Source organism: Acanthopagrus latus, chromosome 18 (assembly GCF_904848185.1).
Source record: "Acanthopagrus latus isolate v.2019 chromosome 18, fAcaLat1.1, whole genome shotgun sequence".
In the NCBI taxonomy this organism is placed as follows: Eukaryota; Metazoa; Chordata; class Actinopteri; order Spariformes; family Sparidae; genus Acanthopagrus; species Acanthopagrus latus.
Window position 1 is genome coordinate 23,548,157 of NC_051056.1, and position 17,324 is coordinate 23,565,480.

A 17,324-nucleotide genomic window follows, 5' to 3' on the forward strand; every position below is an offset into this window, starting at 1 on the left:
ATGCGTTTGAGGAGAATCATCATGCACGACAGATGAACCGAGACGAAGCGGCGTGAAAGACGGTAAAGATGTTAACAGACAGAGAGGGAGACTCGAACGGGGAGAAAAGGTGCGTTAGTGTCTTGTATCTGCAGAGAGTCTGAGTCACAACCCAGGATTTCAGAAGTCCTGGAAACAAGACTCAACAATCAACAGTCGTTCTGGTGTGTTTACGAACAGCTCGGACAAATCGTACAGGGGGAAACGTTTTACTTTTTGTACGGATGTACTCTCTATCTTTTACTTTAGTGAAGAAGTTAAATCAGTACTTCTTCTTTTACAGTAGTATCTGAACTTGAATGTGTGCACTATTGCCACCTCTGATACTTCAGTGCTTTACGGACCACAGACAAAACTCAGTTCACCTCCACTGTACTGGGAACTGGGAACAGAAACTCACGTATGCCTGAAGCGCATACAGGTACATTAGAGTTTGTTTGTTTGGTAAATTTTGGTGAAACGTCCCTTTTTACTGTCCCTAAATTGAATTCCGCAGCTGGTGATCCGTCTGTCTCTACCGACGAGAAGGGTTTTTATCCGAGCTGCTTCTGCTGTGAAAATAGCTTAAAGAGATACAAACTGTTCTCCAGCCATCGCAGTAAAAATTGTTTTTTCTAAGCCGCAGTGAGAATGCAGCCTCACTTGGTGTGTGTGTGTGTGTGTGTGTGTGTGTGTGTGTGTGTGTTTGTCGGGGTGCTAGTGCTCGAGCTGTGGTGAGGCTCCCTCCCCCTGAGTAAACTAGCCCCAGCATCTGTTAGTCTTTTCCACTTAACTACCCCTTGCTATATCCAACCTGTACTTATCCCACGGTAGAGCGCCTTGTCTGTCTCACACTAGGTCCCACTGTCCTTGGAAGAGAGGAAGTCTGCTGTGGATATCGACCCCCGCTCACACACACACACACACACACACCTCCGTAAAAACCATGTCCGTGTATTTGACCCTGAGAGGGAGTGTTCACATACACCCTGAAGGCAACACACACACACACACATCCGGCTTGTAGCGCCTCCGTAAAGCAGAACGTGTCATGATTCATGTCTCTGGCTCTTCACACACTCACTCTTCTCAAACTGACCCAAACTGTAAGAGAGAGCCTTTGATGACGGCTGTAAAAAAGAAAAAAAAAAAAGAAAAAACAGAAATAAATCTGTCTGTCTGTCTGACGATGACAGAAAGCAGCTGCACCTTATGGTCCGCGGCAAATATAACTCACATTACAGGTCTGGACGAGACTTCATTCGTCAGGACTACGTTGAAATTGCTCCCATTTAATTCTGACAGTTAAATGAAAATACAGCTCTCGGGGCAACAGGACGCCGTAAACACAAAATAAAATAAAAAAAAGTTACACAAGCAGCAGAGCGGTAATGACACACGGGAGTAAACAGAAGATACCGATCTGCGGCCTCAGCATTATTGAAGCCATATTCTTTGAGCAGTCAAAGAACCACAGCTGCACTTGAGGCCCTGCTGGGACAAAACAGCTGGGAGGCCAAACCCACACGAGGCCCCGGCTGTTCTCTCTTGAGACGGACGAGGGCGACATTTCCACGGTTTCTCTTCAGATTCATGGCAGCCTGATTGGCGTTAAGGTCAAGAGTGACACTCGGCAGGTCAATCTGTGTTGAGTTGAACTAACTGGGATGTCAAATGAAGAAGAGTTTTCCACATCTATAATGTCACAGGGTTCCCTGAACAAGCTCAAATTAAAAGCAACATGTAGCTCAAGAAAGAATGCAGTCTTAAGTTTGTAAGTCACTAATTTGCAAGAATTTAAACCGTTTCATTCAAGAATTATTCAACCACAAAGTCGTATTTTTGCCGATGTTTGGTTTTTTTTTACTCTTTAGCAAGTCAAAAATCATGCTGATAAGAAGTTATCTAAATGCACCGGAGTGACTACCATGCATTGACAGCATGAAAACCAATTTTTCACATTAAAGCCTTTTGTGGCTCCAGAAGAAGCTGCATGTAATCTGATAAACTGCCTCAAGTGATGTCAGTCAGTGGCTATGTTGCATCGTGGGTAATGTAGGCACCAGGTTTTAAAAAGCAGCCCACTAGTCTAACATTGACTCGTTCTTCTTCACTTATAAAATCTGGTGCCTACATGCATGAAAAGGGTTAAAGTGAGAGTCTCCAAAACATAAATGTAAGATATAAAACTTCAATCTAAATGTTAAATTTGGATGATAATACTAAATGTTACAGCCTGCATTTCTAGTACGATCTTCCTCAGCTGAGTTATGTCGTCTAAACACGTGATGTTTTCCTTTGTCCTTTTCATTGGGAACAATGCAAATGTCCAATCAATAAAATACAAATGGAAAGTGATTTTAATGCACAATGACTGACTTGACTGTTCACCTCTGACACACTCAAGTTATTAGCCTAAATAAAAAGACACTTTTATTCCAAGTTAGTTTAAAATTAGCAAAAGAAGTATATAATTATTAATGTTTTTATTTAGGTTTTATGTGTTATTATCAGACATCTGTTTTATTTTCACTGTTTAATACAAAGGTGGGTCTTTGGCCCAACATGGACATCTAGATTCAGAGTAAAACATTGTGTCTCTTATTTAGATATTTAGACTTAAAGCTGACATTCAAATTGTGATTTAATACTTGTAATAAAGTATTAAAAAAGAGCATTTGGTGACACATAATTGAACAGGAATTTACAGCAGCTTTAAATGAGTAAATAGATAAGAACATTTTTGCAAATCTCACTTTAACTTTTTGAAGTTAGGAACTTTAAAATGTTCAGTTTGCTGTTTTTTGGGGATAAATCTGCCACAAACGGATCTCAAATTTGAGCATGTTACAGTTTACAAACAGCAGAGAGAGTTTAAGGACAAATATTTAGTCTGAAACGAAGTCATCAGCGAGGCACGAGTCAAACATCCTGACTTTTTTTTTATTGTGTGTATAGAAAAATTAAACATGGAGGGAACAGGTCCTTCAAAAGGTCAGGAGTCAGACTCAGAATGACAATACTGCTGCCGGTGGGTCGTGGTCAGCACAGCATGTGAATATCTTTCTCCTTCCAACACTCTGTCAACAGATGACAAAATATGCGGGAGCCTGAATGTGAGTGTGGATTCAGTCAGTAAGTTATTTTGGTGCTGGTGGAAGGCATCGTGCCACCGTAGCCTTTTGTCATAGTTCTGGATTCTGAGTAAGCAGGAACTGACTGTTTATCCACATCCACCCGAGCCGAGTTCACTCAGGACTTTAAGAGTTCAGGACCCAGGTCGTCACACCTCCTGCCCTCCAGTGGACTGTGGCACAGTTTTACACAGTAAGTATTCAAGCCTGATATATTTATACTGTAAGGGAAGAAGCTGACCAACAGAAACTGAGGCATCTTTCTAGAGACTTTTTATTTATTTGTTTTCTGAGATCTTTGTGGAGTTTTTCTTGAGTAATCAGTTAGTTGTTTGGTGAATAAAATGTCGATCTGTGTTTCCCCAGAGAAGACGTCCTTTTGTCCACAACTCAAAGAAATTTAAAAAAACGGCAAATGTTCACATTTAAGAAGCTGGAATGAGAGAATTTTGAGTTTTTTATAAAGATAAAAAAAATCACTCAAACCGGTTAAGTGATATCAAATAACTGCTGATTTATTCATTAAAGAATCATTGCAGCTGTAGAGTAAATCGTATGAAATCCGGACACAGGTTCAGTTTTATATCACTCAGCATCACTTAACAGGCACTACAGGCGTTTGATGTCAAGGAGACCTAGTATGCTTATGCAGTGTTTTACATTTTGAGTTTCCTGTGCATGTAAATGATGCAGATCAACAGAAGCTCCTCTCTCCCACAGAAAACACTGATCCTGAAACGCCTCGTCAGTGGTCCTGCACCGTGTCACACATTTGTTTATTTAAATTATGCCTCACAGGTAGTTTTAGCACGTACGAATTGATTTACCCCACCTGCTATGTTGTTGTGAGCGGTGCTGGCTCAGGCGTGTGTGAGCTGACCAATCAGAAGACACTGGGTATTTTGGAGTGAGGGGCCTTAAAGAGACAGGAGCTCAAACAGAGAGGGAATACAGAGCTGCAGCACAGTGCGAGACAAGCATGTAAACTTAGTCTAGCACTAACCCAAAATAACATTACAAATCTGAAATTGAGCATAATATGTCTCCTTTAAAAAGAGTTCTTTGGTGTATTCTTGTAGACAAAAGTTTCTGTTTACATACAATATTACAAAAACACATTGTGTCCTGGAGGTCGAACAAAGATGTTGTCCTCAAAGACGAATTTCACTGCTCTTATAGGCACATCAGTGTGTTTCTTGACACATTACCACCACCTGTTCATCAGTGGAAAGGTTAGGACTCACTCATAAAAAAAAAAAATTTCTCCATTAATGGTGTTCAAAGTCTCCAGACGGCAAAGAAAATCACAAAGACATCCGAAGCCTCGTCGATTATCAGCGTGTCTTACAGTCATCACGCTCTTGTGTCCCTTTAAGACATAGCGAGGCCTCTAGAAGGGTTCACCCGAGGACAAACCATACAGTACATGAAAAGGTGTTTACATTCACAAGTGGGCAAACCTGCACGGTTTATGTATGTGGCAGAGGGGTGGAGTCTTTAAAAATAATAAAACGCTAACAAACAGCATCAGCCAAGAGGGAAAGTGGCCACAAGCAGAATCTTGCCAACGGCGACTTTAGGCCACTTGATAGTATAGTTGGTAAACACCACAGACTTAAAAATAACCTTAATGTTGCTTTAATAGCCCGCTGACCACTCAAATCCAAGGCGAGCACACAAAGATGCTTATCATGGTGTCAGGAGGTTTAACATGCAGCAGTGGACACTAACTCAGTCTGACTTTATACTTTTTAACCCTTCGGAACATTTTTGAGCTGTTTTATGAACCAGCAGGTCACGTCACCTTTAGAAGGAAAGGTCACAAAGTTTTTTCAAAAGTCGGGACTTGTGTGACTGCATTACACAGAGGACAGACGCTTATCAGAGCGTGAATGATGGCCCTGCCGTGCTTTCACACTATTGTACTGCTGTTGTGGTTCAGGTTCTCCACCCACTGCTGGATTTTCCCCGGGGTTTTATTTAGCAGAGGTGGTATGCCACCCAGATGCAGACAGACGCATCACGTCCTGTGTTTTGTTAGTTTATGATATCCTAAACAAGTGACACATCTTAAATCTATGACGTTTGCTTTGTAAAATACCTCCCCTGCGGTTCTTTTTCCCTTTTAATGTTGTAAAAGCGCTTTTTCTTGTTTCAAGCGAGGTGGTCCGCCTCAGCTATAAATCACTGCACTGAATTTTAGTCAGTTGCCTCACGAAGCCACTTAAATCTGAGATTTAGTGTTGATTAGTTTGCCGAGCCCTGATTGAGCTCGACGGCAGAAGGACAGATCAACAGAGTGGATAATTACCCATAATGATGGATAATGATGTGACTCAGCCTGTCTCCCTCATTTGTCTTCAGATTTATTTCAAAAACATTTGTTGAGAAATTTGTAGTTGCAACCCGGGAACGAATGTGACTCAGTTCAGTCCCGACTGAAATATCTCAACAGCTGTTTGCTTCACGTCTCCCTTTAGAACGAACTGAAAGCTCCGTCTCAATATCCACACTTGTGGTATTTGCCAGAATGCAAATGTCTGATTGTGTGACATGTTACGTTTACGTTACATTTTAATGATGTTCAAACCCGGAAAAAAGATGTTACTTTTAGTCAAGGTATCGCTGTGTTCAGTTGGTCGCCTCATAGAAGTTTGAAGTAAACTTACAATGACATGTCAGAGAGACGGGAAGAAAGTCGGCAGATGTAGCCAAACATAACGGGAATAAAACTTTACAACATTATCTCGTCCATGAACATTTCTGCCTAAGACCGAGTGTGGTGACTGTTCAACACAACTCCTGTGATCCCACCTACTTTTATCTTTTGTTTTGATTGAGATTTGATTGGGATTGTGCACTTATTACCACAGTGTAGGTGTTGGGACAGACCTGTATGACTCCCTGACTTTTCATCTGATAGCAAACATGGTCAAGTGATGATGCCTTCTAATAGTTTCCCCTTAACGGCCCCGACGATGACCGACGGCCTGTTGTGTCGACGTCTTCATATTGCAACACAACCGGAGGGAATAAGAGGCTTATCTGCTGTGTTATGTTCTCTACACCAGCCTATTGGTTTGTACTAAAATTATCAGCACGGTAAATAATTCTAAGCAAACAAACCCAGCAACTATCTGCCTGTGAGTAGCTTACTGTGCACACAGGCCTGTGCTTTCTAACATTTTGTAGGTTTCTTTTAAGGTCGGGCTTAAAGTGTATTCAACAGATGTTTATTAGATAGAAACATATTCATAATTACACCATGTCTTAATTCTATTATTAGGCCTGTCTATCATCTCCAAGAGTGCTCAGTGCTTTTTTACTTTTATCATCAATAAACCACAGCTTTCAAAAGGTCAGCCCCGCCTCTTCACCAAGATAGTGAGGAAGATTGTCTCTTTGTTGGTTAGAAGTTTCTTAAAGCGCTCCGAAGCAAAAAGACTCCTTGTTAGAAATGTTTCCGCTGAGTTAGGAGCTCTATGAGAGGGTTGTGAATCCGGACCCAGACTGACAGATCACAAGCAAAATGACTCTGTGAGGCTGAAGCATAAATTTTAGAAGTTATCCTGAAACATCACCTACATTCATGATAGTGAGAGCTGCATGTGTTATAAACAGTTTATGTTCTGAGCGGCAGAAGTGTCAGTCTGCTGTAAACCAGCAGCTTTGGTGTGAACATGTTCTGTCACATGTTGACTTTGTGGCTGTCAGAGCGTCGGAACTTTCTGGTTCTCCGATGAGTCCGGAGGCGGTGTGGGCGGGTTCGAAGGCGGCTGCATCTCACTGCTGAGCCTCCTCACTTGCAGGGGGCTCCACTTGTGCGACAGCTGCCTCCTCATGCTCTTTCTCTTGGGTTTCCGCGGTCGTCTCCTCCTCTCCATGCTGTCTTTTGGCTGACCGCGGTCGCTCAGAGTGTCTGAGGACTCGTCGATGTACGCCAGGTTCTCTCCAAAGAAATCCAGCAGCTGGCAGCTGTTTGCGGACGCGATGTTGAGGGGAACAGAGGGGAGGAGAACTGGGTGGCGGGAAGAAGAAATAAAAGGGGAGGGAGGCAGCAGACTAGGGGCACGTGGGCAATTGTAGCTAGTGTTTGCTGCAGGTTCATATTTCTCTGCTGGAATCGGATTGTTTTTCTCCTGCGCTGTGTTCATGCCTGCAGCTCCTCCCTCCTCCATGCTGCTGACTGTACGACAGGGCTGGAACCTGCGGAGAGCCAAGCCAGAAGAAGAGACCGAGGAGGCGTCTGATCCGGAGTCGAAGGGAGACTCAGACCCAGAGATGTATTCTCCCTCCAAGGCAGCAGCTGCTGAGTCTAGCTCTGAGGCGGAGCGGGCCACAGGGAGGGACAACGAGCGGGCCAGCAGGTGATGAAATGACTTGCCCTCCACCTGCAGAGCCACAGCAGGGTCCACCCTCAATCTAGGCCCCACTCTGGGGACTGTCGTGACTCCGGGAACACTGACCCGTGGCCTGGACTTGGCCACCACCGCCCTCTCAAGAGAAGAATGGGCCTCCAGCTGGCTCATGGAGCTGGAGAGCCCGGCCCAGCGGTTCGGCAGGTGTCCGTTCTCAGATCCCCCTCGAACCCAGTGTCCCAGAGTGCCCGTGGCTCCCCGACGGATGCGGCGACGCTCGCTGCGTTTCCAGCGCCGGCGCTGCAGGAGGAATGGGTCGTTGAACTCCAGAGGGTTCGGGATGCGGAAGTCCATGGACATGTTCTGGATGTTCTGGGTCCAGTCTGTGGCGTGGGCCCTCAACTCCTCCATCTGAGAGTGAGAGAGCGACAGTGCAGCAGAAAAGATGAGTCAGTGTTAAGTGCAGCTCCTCCTGTCGTGGTGCACATTTGTGTCACGTGTGTCTCTCACCTCAGCGCGGGTCCTCTTGGACAACACCCTCAGCCAGTTGCCTATCATGGTGAGAATGGAGGCAAAGTAGGCGAGACCAAACACTATCCACAACAACACCAGCAGCTTGAAGAGCATGCTCTCACGACCGCCGCCTGGGCACAGAGAGATAGTGAATTTAAGAGGGTTTTAATGTGTTGCGATGTTTCACTGACCCCTAACAGAGAGACAGTCGTCCCCTTTCTGTTGCATCTCACAGTGGTGTCGATACAGAAGAGTCCTGGAGCAGGTAGGGAGACGGTTTCTTGATCCATGACACCTCATCTTTACTTTAACATAGGTGTTCTGGATTAAGGACAATTACTACACTTGTTTTATCCGACCAACAGTCCAAAAGCAAGGTCCATGTCTTTAAAAGAAGCAGACAATTTATTTCCATTTATCAGATTGTTTCATTTGAATTGTTTCTAAAGGCTCCAAAAAGATAAAACAAGAAAGATTTTTAAAAAAGTAAAATGGTAATCATGGCCCTGGTCATCATCTCGTGACCCCTCGGGAATTACCTACGAGACACGAGGTTGTGTCAGTACCTGGTACGTAGTCTCCGAAGCCAACAGTGGTGAGAGTGATGACCACAAAGTAGAGCGACTCCAGGAACGACCAGCTCTCCACTTTCCAGAACACGACTGTCGGCACGGCGAGGAAGATCAGACAACCAATCAGGATGGAGAGAACCGCTGAGATCACACGCACAGTTGTTGGTCTGACCTTGCGTTTCTGAGAGAGAGAGAGAATCGCAAATACAGTAGCAGAATTAATTATAACAGATACTTAAAACTGTTGTGATATTCACATGTTAAATTTTTTTACATGAACAGAACATGGTGTGTTTATAATATCCCCTTTTTAGATAAGATTTTTAGTCAATCAATGCTGCACAATATCTTTAATAATATACTTGTATTAGCCTTGGAGACCGGCAGGCTTAATGCCACTCCAGAGGAGGACAGACTTTGTTTGCTGTGTGAGCCATATGAAATTGATAAAGAGGTTCATTTCTTGTTTTGTTGTCCTAAAATGTCCTCCATTTATGTTGATTTATTTTGGTTGGATTATTATGAGATACTGTAGCTGTGCTTTAGGAATAGAGCCATTTTTGTATCAGGTATTCTTTGTCAAGCTTTGGAGAGAAGACAGAATATTTTGCTTAAGACTGAGCCGCAAAATAATTTGTAATTTTGTACAGGACTGTTTGACTGGAGCAACTGTGGGTTTTTTTTTAAATAAAAAACAAATCAGTCAGTCAATCTATACATCTAAATTTAAGTCTGTGTTTGCTGTTTCTAATTATCACCTGCAGAAACAATTAGCAGCTTCTTCCTCTTTATTTACCACAGGAATATTCATTTACACTAATAAAGTCAACTCACATCCAGGCAGGAAGCTCTCGCTCAATTATTCACTGCCAAAACAGCCATAAAAAACAGAAGTCTGGGACCTCGCAGGTGTAAATCTAACTGGGCTTTTCGTCCTGGCAGGACAGACCATTCTCACCAGGAAGAGGGTCTCAATTTTGGCCACAGCTCTCCGCAGCACTGTGCCCATGTGGTCGCCCACCCCAGCAAGCAGTATGCCAAACATGGGAATGCCCACCAGAGCGTAGCACACACAGAACAACTGGCCGTACCACGTCCGAGGAGAAAGGTTCCCAAAACCTGTTAAGAAGTAAAAGGAACACGAGGACTTTTAGCTAAGCAGTCAAAGTTCTCAGGTGCTGTAAGCTACATATCTTTTTTTTTAAATTAAGGTGAGTGTTGAATAGCTCTGTATTTCATCAGTAATCACTGTTAAGGAGTGTTTGGTCAGTAACTCATGTCTCTCCTCCTCCGGTTTTAGGCAATAAAGGAGAAATCAGATGTTATAGTATCCCTGCCCAATTTAACCAATCAGGACAGAGAACTCCTGCTGCAATATCAGGTGATTACCGGTGCAACTCTGTGCAAGAACTGAACATATTTTCAAAAGACTTCACTTATTCACTCTAATGATTATCATGTCATCAACATGAAAGGCTGTTGAAAGGATCAAGTACGTTCAGAATAAAATTCCAATTTCCAAACTCTTACTGGAAATCAGGATTTTCTTAATGAATCATTTCCACAATATTTCAGCTTCCCACAGGCTTCTTCACTTCAAAGAGCATTCACTATTAGTAGGATGTTCAAAGAGTGCCCACCTACCTATGGTGGTAATGATGGTACCACAGAAGAAGAAGGCGGAAACCAGGTCCCAGCGGCTGGTGAAGTTGGCAGGAAGGTTGCTCACATCCAGGCCTGCATCCATTGCAGACACCACCCCCTGCAGGGAAGAGAGGGGATCTGATTTATTTAACTGTACGTTCACCCTCTGACACAAACTGTCTTTCACAGTTGCAAGTAGCTTTTTTATCTTACGGTGAGAACGTAAAACAAACGAGCGACTATGTGTGTCAAATAAATGCGGCATTTATTTTGACATTGACATGAAATGTATTTAAGAAGGATGAAGTAGAAAAGGTACAAGTGCCATCAATTTGCACAGTGTTTGCACAATGATAGCAATACTACTCATAATACTAATAGTAATAGGTATGAGTGTGCCCTGAGTTACCTTCACCAGCTTGTAGAATTCGCGCTCATTGACACAGGTCTTGTTCTTGAGGAAAGTGTCCTTGGTAGTGAGCAGCTGTTTGTACGCCAAATCCTCGTTGGAGGCCTCCAGGGTGCGGAAAACAAGCGCTCCCATCACCAGGTACAGCACGACCCCCGTGAGCAGGGCCAAGAGGGTGGTGCACCGCATTTTCTCCCCGTCGACCCCCCCGCCCCCCCAGGGTTAGGGGTCAGGGTTTGGAGGCCAGGATCTGGTCGGGCTCTCAGTCAGGATATAGGGCACAGCTGGCCATAAACAGGAAGTTCCTTTAGAGAGGCACTGTACGTGTGAGGACGGAAATGTGTCAACGAGCAACACAAGGCTGACAGACATTAATAACCTTTTGTTTATAACATCGGTGCGTCAAACCAAAGAAACAGTCCATGGGAGAAAAAGTGACAAGTTGAGAGCTGACATGACGTAAATTCATGTACACTTAAAGCAACATTATGTAACTTTGACCTTAAGATGACGGCTCCAAAATCCCTTTCATGGTACAAGGTCATGTGATAAGGTGAACGGCGTCGCTTGTTTCTGCACTGTGACGTCGGTGAGACGGCAGGATTTACTTCAACAAACAAGTTTACAACACATCACGTTGTTATGATGTGATGAGTTTCGTTTGTAGTTAGCGCCTACATTACATCTGACAAATCATCACAGACCTGGGATTTTTAATTTTTTTTTCAATCTATGACAGGGGTGTTGCACTCCGTGCACAAACTGTGGGGGGCGCCAAATCACACAAAATGCCAATTTCTGCATAATATTGCTTTAAATGTGTAAAAGACTGATTGGCCGATGTAATAATTCATCCAGTCCAGGCAGCCATAAGTTAGAGCCCTTTCTAATTCAAGTCCAGTATAAGAAATTGTGGACATGAGACTTCAGTCACATGCGTTCACAAAACAGAGTGGGACTTTCATCAGCTACATGAGTTTTAGGAAAAAAATGAGTATATTTGTTCATGAATGGAGGACTGTAGGCTTTGTCTATCAGAGAGATGGGGTACAAGAAGGCATTCACAATAGAAACATTTTTTGTTTAATCTTAGTAACATGACCGTTGTGTACTGGTGCCTTAGAGAATGCCTCAAGGAAAACAGAAACTTTAAGATGCTTTACGGTCAGATGAAGATACGAAGTCAAATCAACCAGGAGATCAGAGCAACACTTGACTACAGAAGAGTTGCAGCAGTTTGGAGTATACCATAGCATGAAAATGTACAATTATCATACTGTGTACATTTGCTTATCTGCTGTAATCATTTCTACCATTTTAGTGTTATTAAAAACATTTAGATCAGATTTGATGTTGATGCATAGTAAGGTGGCAGTTTGATCCCAAACACCTTCAGCCCAAATGTCGGAAAAAAGGCGGAAACTGCACAGAGAACAACAGTCTGCGGTGCCACGCTGAGATAAATGGTCTGCTTCGTGACCTGACATCATGATCGTTTGGAGGGCGAGATGGTGGGTCGATATTCCTCGTGTTTTTGTGTTGTTAAGCTCCGTCACCAGCTTCGGTGGTCACAGACACCACTGTTGTTACCGCAGCAACCCATGCTGATACGTTAATGTTGTCTGGACACAACGATCTGAGCTTTAATACTGAAATATAAAAGTCGCGGATGCTCAGTCTTTCAGATCTGATTTGCCTGCTGTCTGAACAAAGACCCTGAACCACAAAGTGCTCCTAGGCCAGCACCTTACATGGTAGCTGGCTGCCAGCGGGGTTTGAGTGTGTACGTGAAACAGATGAATTGTAGAGTCCTCTAGATAAAAAACGCTACATGCAATCCATCTACCATAAAACTGTTCTGTTTTTAACACCTGACTTCAGAATCAAAGTAAAATATGTTTGAAATTTCCCGCCATGGACAGCAGAAGCAGCCGAGGCTGAGGTACCCTGACTTTCAGTCCCTTTTTGTGGCTCAAGCTCCGAAACAGTGGATTGTACTACATTTCCCACAGTGCATCTTGACCACTGATAGTTCTGTCCCTGCATGCAAGTTCTTCTCAGATGTCCCATTTCTAAAAAAGCCGTCATTGGTGAAACGTTGTCTCAGAGTTGCTGCTGCAGTTCATTCTATGAAACCTCTAAAATACTGCTTTGCTTGACTTGTTAATATTAAATAAATCTTCTCACTAATCTAGTTCACTTTATTTAGACAGCAACAATCAGTTACACCCTAATATTAGATTACAAACTCCATGTGAGCAAAAAATTGACTTGTGAATTAACTAAAAGTTTCTGTGTGCTGTGCTTCGGCGTCGGCAAGTCGTGTTCATAAATTTTCACCAAAGTTTCCAAGTTGAGGAGTCTGTCACGTGAATTTCCTCAGGGAACTAATTTTTCTGATTATTCCGACACTACGTGACTACTGGAGGAGCTTCACTCCAAGTTGTTAGTAGCTGCTAATGCAGCTTCAAGCTTTTGGCCTCCACAGACCTGTTAGGCTCACTTCTTTCCATCTCCAGATCCAGCCTTTGTTTCGTTGCTGAAGCACTGACGTAGTGTGTGACGCGACTGAAGTTGAGGCCTGTTAAACTTTGACTGTGTTGGGAATCGTTCTAAAAACAAACCATATCAAAAGTTAGCCTCAATCTGAAGGAACAAGCTTCTTTCACAGTCTATAAAATAACTGGAAAATAATCTTCAGTGTGTTTAGAATTACATCCAGTGTGATCGCAGCTAAATGGGGCAATATTGTGAAATTGAAAGGAACTATTCTTTACTTCGCGAAGCTGTACGTGATTTATTTCATGGAAGTTTCATAATGGATAAAGACATTTTTATAACTGAGAGGCAGACCGAGAAAGTACCTGATGACGATGACGTCAGGAGCTCATCCCATGTTAAACTTCCATAAATCAGGTGATGGAGAAATCTTCCCGCTGTATCACAGTTCTGCTTTCACTCCGGCGGCTCAGTGTTCAGGAGTTGAGGACTGCTGGTCCATTTCTTTCTCCCTCAAGCCAGAGGAAGACTTAAAACGAACAGGTAAACACAGGTAGATCAGAGCATAAATGAGCAGACCAGCCTTCAGTTGACACATTTCCTTGTTTCTCGCCGTGTTTTAGCCGGGCACGAGTTACATTAAATAAGTGTTCACATTGCAGACTTTGTCATAATAACCTTGGAGGCACTGACGCACACCAGGCCACCCTGCCAGTGCTCTCACAAACGATTAGACCCTGCCAAAACTCCAAACATACATCTTGACATTAATCGAAAACATGTTTATCGCTTATCTTCATTTGGCCTCAAATGTTTTCTTTGAACTGTGTTTACCTTTAATACACACAGACACGCACACAGGACCGGGGTTCAGGAGCTTCTTGCTCGAGGTCAGCCGGCCCCGGTCGTCTCCACACGAACCTTGACAATGTTCTGAGATTTCCCAGAGTCTGGCTGACTGTTAGCATTCTGCGCTAATGGACTGTTGGCTTTGGTGTGTGAGGACAGTCTCGCTCTCTACCCCTGGCTTCAACACTGACAGACATTATTAGTTATCACTGTCTAAACCCGCGCTGGCATATTTTGATATTTTGCTAAGATATTGAGTGAGGGGGGCTTAGAAAAGAGCAGGACCGTGGCTGAAGGGCGGTGAGCTAATCTTAAGTTAAACAGCGGGGCAGGTGGGGAAATAAATCATGAGGAGGACTGTTTGAAAAGAAGCACATGGCTGGAATAAGATGTACATGAGCTATTCTTAGGTTTACATTTAAGGCAGGTGTCTGAGACAAATCCAAGAGGAACTACTCAAAAAAGAAAAATCTCTAAAAACAGCTGCAAACATTACTCTCATCATGATTAGTCCCTGTTTAACTGTCAAAGTTTGGGGGTCCTCTTCCACTGAAAAACGTGTTTCTCATCATTACTTCATTTGGACGGTGCAGAATGACGCATGTGTTGAGTTTGAAATTGATCTGCTGAAGAGAGAAACTTTCCTGCTCACTTTAAACCTCAGCTCAACATGTGTGCGTACCCGGTATGACTCGTGACATCACGACTACTTGGGAGCCAATCGTGGATCCCTGTTTGGAAATTTAAAGGGTAACTTTTTGTCGTCCACAAAACATTTCTGGAGCTTCACAGCAAAACACAGCATTCTCCTAAACAACTGAAGTAGATGGGGACTTGTTTCAAAAAGATAAAGAAATTAAAAAGTTTAAGCTATCAGCATTAGCGCACAAGCCGTGTGAGGGTGAATCCCAATCTACTTCAGTTGTTTGGGAGAATGCTGCAACGCTGTTTTGCTGTGAAGCTCCACAAAATGTTTTGAAGGTTGCGCATTAGACTTATTCCCATTCCAATACCAGTATTGGAAATGTCTCAGATACGGCCGAAAATGCTGGCATCGGTATCAGCGAGTGCTGGAGTCCAGGCACTGAGCCGATACCACGTGATTTATTACTTGTTAAATACTGCACTATTAAAGATTTAAATGCCTTTCATTTAGTACATAATGACTTACACAAAAAATTATTATACCTAGATTCATTTTGTCAAGTTGCTGTTGCACTTCTGTTTTATACTGCTCTGTTTAAAAATAAATGGCTTCCATTTGCTGTATTCATTCATGTTTTACAAATGGTTTAACCTGAGCCAGGCCTTACCACAGTCATGCAGGTGTAGTATAATATTTATTTTTCATAACACAGTGGTATCGGTATCCGCTATCGCCCAATACCGACAGAACAAGTATCGGAATCGGTATTGGGAGGAAAAAAATGGTATCGGAACATCTCTACTGTGCATCAGCTTGAGGGTGTCTAAATAATGCCCATGTTGAACTTAAACTTTGAGAGCTTTCATGGTGTAAAATAACTCATCCCACTATATTTACCTGATAGCTGCAGTGACTGTACAGCTCCGATGAAGATGAACCCTGAAATAACCCTTAAAGAAGGTCAAATTTAAATAAATAAATAAATAAAAAAAGCTATTTCAGTCATTACACAGAGAAGTGGGGTGTGTGAGACCAGTAAGTAAAGTTACTGTAGTGCCAACAGCACTCTGCTGGATTTGAGTGAATGTAATGTTTCTACTGTACGACTACAAAAAGAGGCCTGTCTGTAAACGCAACAGTCACACACAGCCTGAGAAACAAAGATTTTGTCCCACCCCTTTATCTGTGCTGACAAACCTCGAGGGATGGACGTGATCGTCTGTGGATGAGGATGTAGTGTTTACTGAAGAATTTACAGCGCTGGGAGAAAATAAAGCCCCTTTAAATGCAACTACCCCCTCAAAGTATGTGTCTTTTTTTCCAAGTTGGACATCACTGACGTCAGAAGGAAATCACATGTTACAACTCTGCTCCACTGGTTTCATGGTCTGGGAAATAATTATCCTTAAAAATAATGACAGGACTGTTATGCGTTACAGTAGTATCATAAAAAAGTATATCTTTGTGGACATTTTCTTCTGGATTGTGCAAATAGTGAATACAGATGAGCTTATCAAATGTTGCAGCTACACAAAAATTTTAAGCACAGCCACTTTTGAAATGTTGCACTTAAAATCACTGTGTTGTCGGCAGTGTCAGGGTTGAGAGACACTGGCAGGAAGAAACAAGAGCAGGGGATGGATCATCTTTGTATACATCAGTGACAGTCTGCTACTAAACTTGGTAACTTTTGATTAAAAAGAAATAAACACATTTGGGGTAAAAAGAACAAATAGCCACACATAAAAACTGGATCTCAGCAGAGCAGCATGCATGATAAAAATACACATTTCTAATTCTGAAGGGACAATAAACAACAGAATCTTTATCTTCTCAGAAATAGATATTTTAACTCACAATAACTCACTGAAAACAAACTGTTTTTACATGTCTTACCTTCAGTTTGAAGAAATGTTGCTATCCAAGTTTATCTCCTGCAGCATGTGCCGTTCTCTCACCACTCAGCACTCAGCAAGGAGCTCTGTGTGTGTATGTGTGTCTGTTGTCAAAGTGCATGTGTTCATGTGTGTTTTCTCCTTGGAAGGTGTTTCCCCATTCTCGTGACCCTACATCACTCTGACAGAGGGGAGAAGATCGTAGGAGGAGGATCAGGAGGAGGAGGAGGAGGAGGAGGAGGAGGAGGAGCATTACTCTGCCGCGAGTGTGATTAAGTGCCGTCACCACAGAGGAAGAGCAGAGGGCCCGGAGTTTCCTGAGGTGGACGTGGGGGGGCTTAGCTCTCTAAATCCTCGCCTTTCCAACCTCTGTCTTTTTGGGAAGTAAAAAAAGACACTTGTTTCTTTAAAGTCAGAGTTATGCTCCACACAATTTTTCTTGCACTTGAGGAGACGTTGCATCGTGAAGTAAAACAGACTCTCAAGTTGGAAAGCCCAACCCTTCAATTCACTCTTTAATTTTCTTTTATCCGAGTCTGCGCCTTTAAAGCTTTCCGCACCTTCTCAATGATGTGTTCATGACCGAGAGGCAAAGGAAGAGGACTTTGATAATTGCGGAAATACTTATGTGATTAAACAGATATTCCACTTAAAACACTTTGAGGCCCTCTTCATTGGACCGGGGCGATCATTTAGGCTTAATTGTACGCCAGCAGTAAAAAAGAAAAAAAAAAAAAAAAAAAACCTCCTCGCACACAGCTGACAGCGGACCAAACACACCAAACGT

The 17,324-nt window shown here is 43.0% G+C and overlaps 1 protein-coding gene across 4 annotated transcripts; it reads right to left on the reverse strand.

Moving 5' to 3' along the window:
- Positions 1-3,641: 3,641 nt before the first annotated feature.
- Positions 3,642-17,180, reverse strand: kcnk4a (potassium channel, subfamily K, member 4a). 4 transcript variants are annotated; one of them, XM_037076382.1, is made up of 8 exons: positions 16,539-17,180; positions 13,513-13,676; positions 10,649-10,932; positions 10,240-10,357; positions 9,545-9,714; positions 8,590-8,776; positions 8,021-8,154; positions 3,642-7,921 (listed from the first exon to the last, which is right to left on the reverse strand). In XM_037076382.1, exons 3-8 carry the CDS (start codon positions 10,835-10,837, stop codon positions 6,863-6,865), a joined length of 1,857 nt encoding a protein of 618 aa, XP_036932277.1. In that variant the 5' UTR covers positions 10,838-10,932; positions 13,513-13,676; positions 16,539-17,180; the 3' UTR covers positions 3,642-6,862. The 4 variants fall into 4 exon arrangements, with proteins under 4 accessions (XP_036932277.1, XP_036932278.1, XP_036932276.1 ...); XM_037076383.1 differs by having other exon boundaries at positions 10,649-10,953; XM_037076381.1 differs by having other exon boundaries at positions 10,649-10,966.
- Between the last annotated feature and the right edge of the window lie 144 nt (positions 17,181-17,324).

Excerpts from the sequence above, each read along its gene's own strand:
- kcnk4a (XM_037076382.1), bottom strand. The coding sequence starts at position 10,837 with ATGCGGTGCACCACCCTCTTGGCCCTGCTCACGGGGGTCGTGCTGTAC. Across the intron at positions 9,715-10,239 it reads TACCATCATTACCACCATAG|GTTTTGGGAACCTTTCTCCT; the intron begins GTAGGTGGGCAC and ends ACTTCTTAACAG. Across the intron at positions 8,155-8,589 it reads CTTCGGAGACTACGTACCAG|GCGGCGGTCGTGAGAGCATG; the intron begins GTACTGACACAA and ends CTCTGTGCCCAG.